Genomic DNA, 10,060 nt, shown 5'->3' on the forward strand with positions numbered 1-10,060 from the left:
GTGCTATGACCTTGGTTGGTGTAATGATATAGAGAGAGCGGGAGAGAGATTTCCAGCCTCTAGCTGCATGCTGCGTCCAGTCTTGATGTGATCACTGATGCTCTACAAGGGAATCTTCATTTGTTCAGAGGTGTAGAAAATAGTTTGGAATGCAAGCTTTTTTATTTTACTTTTGCTTTATTTTCTTTTTGATTTCTCATTTGTTCCCTCTTTCCTTTCTTCATCTGTTTGTCTTTCTCACTCTGTTCTGAATTCTATTGGGTTCATTGGGGTGAAATGTAAGTCTTTGACTGTGAATGCGATACCCTCTGTGTGTATTTTTTTCAGGCATTTCAACCTTGCAATAAAATGTTTTAAACTTGAGGACCATGGAAAGCTGCTCCTGACCGTTTTGTGAAAGCTCTGAATGGCTGTAGCACTCTGTAGCGTGTCTTCAGCATGACTGTTTTATAATTCTGTAATGTCCTGCTGTCCTTCACAGTTTTTAAATAAAGCTTTTTTGCCTTAAATCTGATTGTTTGACCATGTATTTATTTACATATTTGTTTGTTTTCTCTTCTGAAATATCAGACTAAATATCCCTATATAATATAAGCATAGCAAAATGTAATAAAGCACAGTGAAACCATAGGGAAGCATGGTAAACTCCAGGGAGGTATGGTAAAGCATGTTAAAAAAATTAAAATAACACATGGCACACCATGGCAATAAGCTATAGAACATGCATTGTGTAGTCATGGGAAATCATGTGAATATTTCTGTGCAGATTTCCCATGGTAAACTTTTATAAGGGATGGATACTAGTACTGTGTAATAGTGTATGGTAATAATTATAAAGTCACAATTTGTATTGCATTTATTTGCAACGGTGTCAAACTAGCAAGAGTGTGTGTGTGTGTGTGTGCTGTCCTGTCTTTCCCACTGTTTGCATCACCCTGCATGGATCTGTGAGTAAAGATTGTTTTGTGTCTAGGCAGTGCTTGCACACTGCCTGGGGTGTCACGTGCACAGTGCAGCTGTATGTAGATGGGGTCTGTGTTTGCTGCACTGGTGTCCTGACGTTGAATGAATAAACATCTGAATGAGATCTTCCTGCGGTCGTCTGGCTCTTGTTTGTTCCCCTGAAACGCTACATTGGGATGGAACGTAAGCATTGGGGACAAAGAGAGGAAGCTGGGGGGAGACCTAACGGGAGCCGGATTCCATCCCTGCTCGAGTGGATACTGGTGACAGTCTGAGCTGCCCTCAGGATGAGCCTCCTACACAAAGCACGCATGCCCTCACAAAATTGACATGCACCATGATATATTTTTTTACTTTAATCCCTTCCTCTTCAATACACGCCCATAAATCCGAGCTACCATTTTTGGTAAGTTATAATATATAACTTATAACTTTGTACAGGTATCAAATATGGTCAATATTGCTATTAACTATAGATAGAAAAGCATGTATGGGCTATCCAAAACCAGTGAAGCATGAAAAAGTGCAGCCCATGAGATAGTACACCCCCTCTGATCCACGGTCTTTAACTCTCAGACGCATCGCAAAGCATCACCTGATTTATGTATTAAAAATCCTTTAAAAAAAGCATATTTTGTTCAACTGTATAGACACTATAGACTGCAAGCTTCTCAAGGTATAGTTTAATGCCTTTGAATGAATGTCTGCTTACCTATTCAATCTGGGTAGTTCATTCTGAGGACTAGTGTAGTTTTTCAGACTAGTCTTGACAGGATGAGCTACCGGGTAGCTCAGATTGTCAGGACACCGGCAAAGGAATGAAGTGTCTCCAGGGGGTGGTAGCGGGATCGGGTTACCTCGGTGGACTCCATTGGGCACTGAAAAGTGTCCGGGGGTCTGTAGCTGTGAGCGGAGACAGCAATGACTCCGACAGGCTCTGAAAAGTGTCCGAGGGTCTGGAGCTGTGAGCAGAGACAGCAATGACTCCGACAGGCTCTGAAAAGTGTCCGGGGGTCTGGAGCTGTGAGTGGAGACAGCAATGACTCCGACAGGCTATGAAAAGTGTCCAGGGGGGTCTGGAGCTGTGAGCGGAGACAGCAATGACTCCGACAGGCTCTGAAAAGTGTCCAAGGGGGTCTGGAGCTGAAACTGGAGGGAGCACGGCGGCCGAGACAGAATGGCAGGGCTCGGCCAGGCAGGTCAGCGGAGCACGGCGCGCCGACGCTGATCGATAGGGCTCGTCCAGCCACCAGGAGACGAGAGCAGATCCACCACACCTCTCACCCTGACAGATGGTTGATAACGGAGGACACGACAGCACAGCTTGAGGGGGGGGAGGGGCAGGGTCCAACCCCCCCAGAAGCAGCTGATAGCGCCGTGACCGTACCCACAACTCCCGGGAGAGCCTGTCAACACAGCGGGCGGATGGGACCCAAGCCCCTCCTGAAGTAGCAGACTGTGCACACAGTTCCAGGGACCAGCTACAGACTGCAGGCGTCTGGCCAGCTCCAGATCGCTTGAGACTGTAATATTATCTCTTCGGAGACGAAGAGAACTATGTAGCAAACTGTGCTATGTGTGTGTGTGTGTGCATGCGTGCTGTCCTGCCCTGTCTTTCCCGCTGTTTGTGTGTCACCCTGCATCAATCTGTGAGTAAAGGGCATCTAGGCAGGGGGTGTGACTTTCACAGTGCAGCTGTATGTAGATGGGGTCTGTGTTTGCTGCTGCACTGTGATTTGTGTTTGGTTCCGCCGGTCAGCTGCCTGCACGGAAACGAGGGTCTCCGCGATTGGTCAGTGTGTATGTAAATGTGCCCTTGTGTGTGTGGAGCCAATAGGGCTCTATTTAGGAGCTGCCTGCCAGCAGCTTGGGCTGTGTTGTGATGCCCTCTCTGAATAAATAAACATTTTAAATGAGATCTTGCTGCACTCATCTGCCTCTTGTTTGTTCCCCTGAAACACTACATTACTATTATTTTTACTGTTAAAATATGTTATCATGGAAACTAAATAATAGTTGTATAATACATAGGAAAAAAATTAACTAAAACACATTTTATTATCAAATTCAAACTGTTTCTTAGTGGGGAAACAAAAAATCCTTAAAATATCCGTATGTAAAATGCAGAAGGGGTCGTGATTTAGACGGTAGTCGCTGCAGTACCTGTTTACAGCCACTCGAGTGAGCCTGGAGGCTGAAACGGTGGGGTTGTGAAACTAACGGCATTTCGGATCTTGGACGGAGTCGCCATCGTGTAATATACTAACAGACCAGAGAGAGACAATCGCGGGTGTGGCTGTAGTTTCGCAAGCGTCTTGAATTCCGATTTCACACAGAAGACCCTGCAGCACCGCACTTTTTAGTTTTATTTTTAATGTTAGTCTGGCTTTCTTACGTTGCCAAAACGGGTATGTATTACAATTGTGTGGATTGGTCCCGAATATAGCTTCGGTTTTGATGACAGACATGTTCATCGGGGAGCCTTTGCCTTGTTTTATAAACTCTCCTATTGGTCAATAAAAGAGTCGATCAAGCCTCTGAAACCCCGCCTACACGGTTAATTGGTTACACAATGCAACCACTCAACCTGTGCCTTGACTCTAATTGGTTGCTCGTAACGAACACAAAAGCGTCACGCAGTAGTTAATATTCATGAGGCAAACCCGTCAGGCGTAGTATTTTATTTTTAAAGACGATCCCACTTGCCAATCACGCCCATTTTCGACGAAGGCCACTTGCATTGGTCAGAGGTTACAGTCACGTAGGCAGTTCTGTTCTCTCATTGGTCGCCGCTTTGGCTCTCCCTGGCCACTTCTCTGCCTGCCCCTTTCCGCTTCTGCGCAGTTCTGCTAGACCTGATCCGCTCGCCTCTCCGCAAAGCACGGTCACGATGTCGGAGTATAACGCGGTGCCGACCGGGCCCGGAGTGCCAGCCTCTACCCCGCAACCGCCCGGGGCAGGCGCCCCTGCCATCAGGAAGGACGCTTTCGCCGACGCGGTGCAGCGGGCCCGGCAGGTAAACGCAGGCAAACAAACCCAGGCTATCCCGGGAGCTGCGCAGGACAGCGCGGAGTGAGCGATCAGCCGGGGAAGGGGGAGAGCGGCATGCTTGTGCGTGCCTCTGGCTGTTTGTCTGTATGTATGCGCGATTTAAAAAAGAAATGCAGCTGCTAGTGAAGTGCTGGGGGGTATCTGGGGGTTAGTGTACGTGCGGCTGCCTCGTTGGGGGCTCAGGGTGTGTTTTCTGATTCAGGGCTGGTGTACGCGGGTTCCCGCGGTTAGTTTGTGTGAGGAAGCAGGTTGACTGGGTGCAGGCCGCTAGGTCGATGCATTGCAATGCAAACTGGGTTAGGAATGGGAAGGGTACACTAACCAGTGCGCCACCCGGAAAGGGGATCCCTGCTCCTGTACCACACCAACACGTGGCTGTTAAAATACTGCCTTTGTTTGATATTGGACGTCATTTTTAAACGAAATACTTTTACAATGAATATGTGGTAAACGTTGGTGTCTTTTGTAAATGCACTTCAAAGAGCATGGCGTCTGTTTTCTATATATATGTTTAGTGTTCTGCGATAGCTTACCCATTCCGACGCCAAATCAGTGAAATGAATTAAACGTGGTATTGCAAAATTCGCAGGTACTCAAATATACAAATCCGTATAACACTCGTGGTCTTGCAAGGGTACGGTGCACTCGCACACATTTATCATCCTTTACCTTTTATTATATTAATATATAGAGAGAATGCGACAAAAATATCCTAAACTTTACAAAAAATAATGTAAAAACAAAATACAGCTGTATCATAATACAGAAAAACGTTTTTTTTTAAAATCACCCAAACAAAAAACTAGAAAACAAAACTATACTTAAACGGTTTATCTTTGCAAATCACATTTAAAAGCGTATTTTCCCTTTCAACAGAACTAAACGTCATGCTACTTCCATTCACCTTACCTAATTTACAATTACTAGCTCCATTTGTCCATTCGCAACTTCAGTCCGTGCCAGTCATATGGGACTTGCACCTAACGCTTAAACATACCCCCTAAATCTAACCCTTCAACCTGACTGTCACTATTAAACTAGCTGTTAGGAAACACTCGCATACCCGACCCTGTGAAATGTTGACTTCAGTGCGGGATAACACATCTGATTTCATTTTGGCCTGTTCCACCCTTGTATGTTTTTCATGGAACACACAAGATACAATATCAAAAATACCTATCTGAAAGGACTGTTTTAAAATAAGCAGGCTTCCATTTAGATGTACTGTATCTGGTTTTGTTGGTACAGTCTTTTTTCATTTAAGTAGGAGGCTAGAAATCCTAGGTAGCGGTATGAGGGTGCTCCCAGCGTGGGTGCAGGGGGCAGTGAATTTCAGGGTTTTGCAGGGGTCTAAAACTGCATTTCCTGGGCCTAAATATGTTCCTTATTAGGGACCACAAATTGCTAGTTTTATGATTTTAGGCACCCAGATTTAAAGAACAAGTAAAATTACTTGTATCTATGAAAAGTAATTACAAAATTTTATTAGAATTTAAAACCACAAACTTGTCTTTATACTTCAAAAACAAGACCAATTTGAGGCTTCTAAAAATATTAATGGAACCAACTAGTCCTTAAGTGTTGTTGTTAATCTTCCAAGATTCTGGGAATACATATACATTGTTTCCATGGACAGCCAACTCATGCCTCGGAATTTAGTCAGAATTCTCCCAGAACTCGAGTTGATGGACAGCTGGAGTTGGTGAAATGGAGGCGTTTCCATGGTTTTCCAAGGTATCACGGGAGTTAGGCAGGAATACCCGTGGGTTAAAGGTCACGATGCAGATGGTATTGCTGTCAAATTGAGTCAGTGATTTCAAAGATAAATCCATCTAGATATTCTTTTGTGTTTGTTTCATGCAGTACATATACCTCTGGCAGACTGGTATGCAGAACAGGGAAAGAGCGCTGGACAAGGGAAATAATGTGTTGGATATCAAAGTGGACATGAGAGTGGCAGTGATGAAGCCAGTTTGCTTACTAACATTGTCGAGCAGAGATTTCCATCAAAGGAATTGAAAAATGTGGAATGGATCTGATGCGATCAGAAACCCAGAGAGTGTAAACTGCCCTGTACTGTAGTAGCATGGTAAATTAAAAAAAAAAGTTAAGAATTTCTCATGTTTTTATTTTTACATGAGTTTAATTAACAGCCAAACGCGTTGCATTTCATTGACCGAGCTCTGTGATAAACTGCAATTCAGAAACTGTAAAAATCCCCAAAGTAGCAAATCCACCAACTTTATACCAGCCAATCTGTCCCGTTATACGGTATGATCCCGCCCCCTACAACATTTTGAGTTGACATTTAGTGACTTGCCTCCCAGCCCGAATTCAGATTTTAGAACTCAGGCCAGCCCCAGGAGTGAAAACGGACCAGAGAATTGAGAGCCAGCTTGAGTAATTTTAAAACATGGAAACTGGTGTGGGGGGCAACTAAAGCACGTACCCCGGTTCTGTGGTTAATACTTTCCCATGGCAGAGTTTTTCACTGTATAATAAATAGGACGTTTTAAAAGATACTTTTGCGAAAACTGCCATTTTGAACACTGGTGGTTTTTTACAGTTTTCAGAAGTTTGTTTCTGTCGTTTTATTTGCAATTCTGTTAACTGTTGCTTGAAAAATAAATACAAAGAACAGTAAATGTATTGGCATTTACTTGAACAACGTAGCTTGAAAGAAAGTCCAATACATAAATATCAAGTGTATGAAATGGAGAAACATGAAAATTACTTCTCATATGGTTAAAAGAGTAATGTTGAAATGGAAAATCACTTTGGTCTACAAATTGAATTTTCATACACATGATTTTGGCTGTTATTAATTTTATTAATACCGATTAGCACAAGCCTACACACCACTTCCTTAGGAGGTAAGCATGAGCTACTATAGGAAATCTGGAGCAGCTTCCCTGTTTGGCTGGTGCCTGCACTGCCACAAAACACTGCAACACACAGCTTACTAGCTTTAATTTCTATTAAATGAAAGAACGACCACTTACTGTAGAAATCACATTAACGTTAATGTGATTTCTACAGTAAGTGGTCGTTCTTTCATTTAATAGAAATTAAAGCAATGTAATACTGCTATAGCTCAGTTTTGCCAGAACGTGTCACCAGAGAGGCACTCGGATCGATGAGCCAGCTATACAGCTGGTGAGTGTAAGAGGAAAAAGTTTCAAAGGAAAGCAAACTCTGTTAACCCGTTCATCAATGCCAGTGTTTTTTATACAGTGTCACACCAGTGTCTACCCAGGCATCAATTCCCTTGCCTGGGTAAAAAAAAAAAAAAAAAAAAAAAAAAAAAAAAAATTCCTTTGTAGCATTAAATTGCAAATCCCTGCATGCCCCCACTGTTGCTCTTGTCTGATATGCAAAGAACATGTCTGTTTCAGGAAGACATGGAAAGAGTGACATCAGAGGAAGTGATTGGTTCTGTACATGAGTCTGAACATAAGAATATAAGAACATAAAGTTTATAAACGAGAGGCGGCCATTCGGCCCATCTTGCTCGTTTGGTTGTTAGTAGCTTATTGATCCCAAAATCTCATCAAGCAGCTTCTTGAAGGATCCCAGGGTGTCAGCTTCAACAACATTACTGGGGAGTTGATTCCAGACCCTCACAATTCTCTGTGTAAAAAAGTGTCTCCTATTTTCTGTTCTGAATGCCCCTTTTTCTAAACTCCATTTGTGACCCCTGGTCCTTGTTTCTTTTTTCAGGCTGAAAAAGTCCCTTGGGTCGACACTGTCAATACCTTTTAGAATTTTGAATGCTTGAATTAGGTCGCCACGTAGTCTTCTTTGTTCAAGACTGAACAGATTCAATTCTTTTAGCCTGTCTGCATATGACATGCCTTTTAAGCCCGGAATAATTCTGGTCGCTCTTCTTTGCACTCTTTCTAGAGCAGCAATATCTTTTTTCTAGCGAGGTGACCAGAACTGCACACAATATTCAAGATGAGGTCTTACTAGTGCATTGTACAGTTTTAACATTACTTCCCTTGATTTAAATTCAACACTTTTCACAATGTATCCGAGCATCTTGTTAGCCTTTTTTATAGCTTCCCCACATTGCCTAGATGAAGACATTTCTGAGTCAACAAAAACTCCTAGGTCTTTTTCATAGATTCCTTCTCCAATTTCAATATCTCCCATATGATATTTATAATGTACATTTTTATTTCCTGCGTGCAGTACCTTACACTTTTCTCTATTAACATACATTCCATTGGACTTGAACTTCTTAGTGTATTTAGATAGTCTTCTATAGTAAAACCTTTATCTTTAGTACCGTGCCTGTTTAAACATCGATAGATAATTGGTATGTGTGTGTTTGTATGTGCATGTTTGTTTTTTGTTGTGTTGGTCTACTTTTTATCTGTATATAGTAGGGGTGAGACGATTAATTGTGTACTGATGCATCACGATACTTTAACCCTATACGGTACACCTTTGTGTATCGCGATACAAGCTTGACATGAGTAGCTAATACAGCACATTTATTAAACTGTAAATCATGAAAGAAAGTCTTGTTTGAACGTAATCTCCACTTGATCTGAGACACACCCCTTTGTGCAGTGAGCCGGCCGGATGCTCCTGGAATTTAAGCAGGAGTAGAGGAAACAATTGGGAGTCCATTCATTCATTTAGTTTCAATTGTTAATGAAAGCAGATCCGGACAAAAACGTGAAATAGACAATAACAAAGTTAAATGAAATTTGCATAATGTGGTTTTCTGTGCTGCATTGCTGACAAGCAGGGAATAGTGGCTTCAGAACAGGCTGTGGAAACGCTGTCTGGCCAGCTTGCTGCTGTGCCTCATGTTTTTTAAGTTACTTGTTTTTGTATTCAAATGCTGTATATTTGTCTCTTTTTGTGAGAGCATTTTATTTCATATAAATAGATAACTATGTTTCTTCTGTTTTACCAGTTTTAATGTATTGCTCTCCTTTTAATGTTACCTTATCATAATCCAATGTAAATGATTATATATGAGGAAAGTCTGTCATCTGAGGGAGGATAGGCTATAAGAATTTTCTGACTCGACTGTTTTTTTTTTTGTGGAAAGCTATTTTATAGATGACAACATCGTATTTCTACATTTGTTACGAGTTTTATTTTATATTTGTTCACCATTTAGTGCGTCCTAATGTCTGTTTGATTGAATGATCCTTAAACTTTGATTTGGTTGAATGTTACTTTCTTTAAAAGAATGTTAATTCCAATGACTATTACTTAATACTAATTTTATCATTCATTTTAATCTAAATTCGTCATTTCTAACCACTTTTAAAAATAGCACAGTATAGAAGTATGCAAAATAAAATTATATACTCAACCATAATTTGAAAAATACAAAGTGATAAAATATATTGTAGAATAATACGTCTTAATCTGAGTTAAGTGTGATGAAATCAAAAACACTGATGTACATTTAAAAAATAAAACATCACAGCTGAAAGACTATTTAGAATTTTCTAAAGAAACCCGTGAACAGAGTTTGCTCTTTTAATAGTGATCAGACATTGCTTGGTATATTTTTTCCTTCCTCAGAAATGTGGTAAGGAGAGTTGATTAAGTTAAATCCGACTAACTGGACTCCCAACAAAGTGTGTGTTTTGAGCGTGCTGGACTCTTATAGCTGGTAAGAGTGGTAACAGACTGAACCTTTTGCATACTGTCTGAGCTGTTTGCAATTTTTCATCACCATGATTGTAAATGTTTAGCTCTTGTAGAGACTGTGTGCTGTCGTGGTGTGAGCGCCGATGTCTTTTGTGATGTCTTGCAGATAGCAGCCAAGATAGGAGGAGACACAGGGACACCGGTGATTAATAACAGTGCACCGCTGCCAGAGTTCCCTTTTCCAGGGCAGAAACGACAGCTGGAGGACGCAGGTAAGGGAACGGGGACTGGAAACCAGTAACCGAGCTGACCAGACTGACTTTTTGTTTAAAAGAGCACTAGTATACTGAATAGCAGCAGCACCATGTTAAACCTGCTGAAGGAGACGCAGCTTCACAGGTCTGTGCTCATTCAACACATTTCG

The 10,060-nt window shown here is 41.8% G+C and overlaps 1 protein-coding gene across 1 annotated transcript; it reads left to right on the forward strand.

Annotated features, from left to right (window-relative positions):
• Nucleotides 1-3,786: 3,786 nt before the first annotated feature.
• Nucleotides 3,787-9,952, forward strand: LOC121310905 (far upstream element-binding protein 2-like). The gene is made up of 2 exons (XM_041243816.1): nucleotides 3,787-3,979; nucleotides 9,803-9,952. Exons 1-2 carry the CDS (start codon nucleotides 3,854-3,856, stop codon nucleotides 9,935-9,937), a joined length of 261 nt encoding a protein of 86 aa, XP_041099750.1. The 5' UTR covers nucleotides 3,787-3,853; the 3' UTR covers nucleotides 9,938-9,952.
• Nucleotides 9,953-10,060: the final 108 nt, after the last annotated feature.

Source organism: Polyodon spathula, unplaced genomic scaffold, assembly GCF_017654505.1.
Source record: "Polyodon spathula isolate WHYD16114869_AA unplaced genomic scaffold, ASM1765450v1 scaffolds_2807, whole genome shotgun sequence".
Lineage (NCBI taxonomy): Eukaryota > Metazoa > Chordata > Actinopteri > Acipenseriformes > Polyodontidae > Polyodon > Polyodon spathula.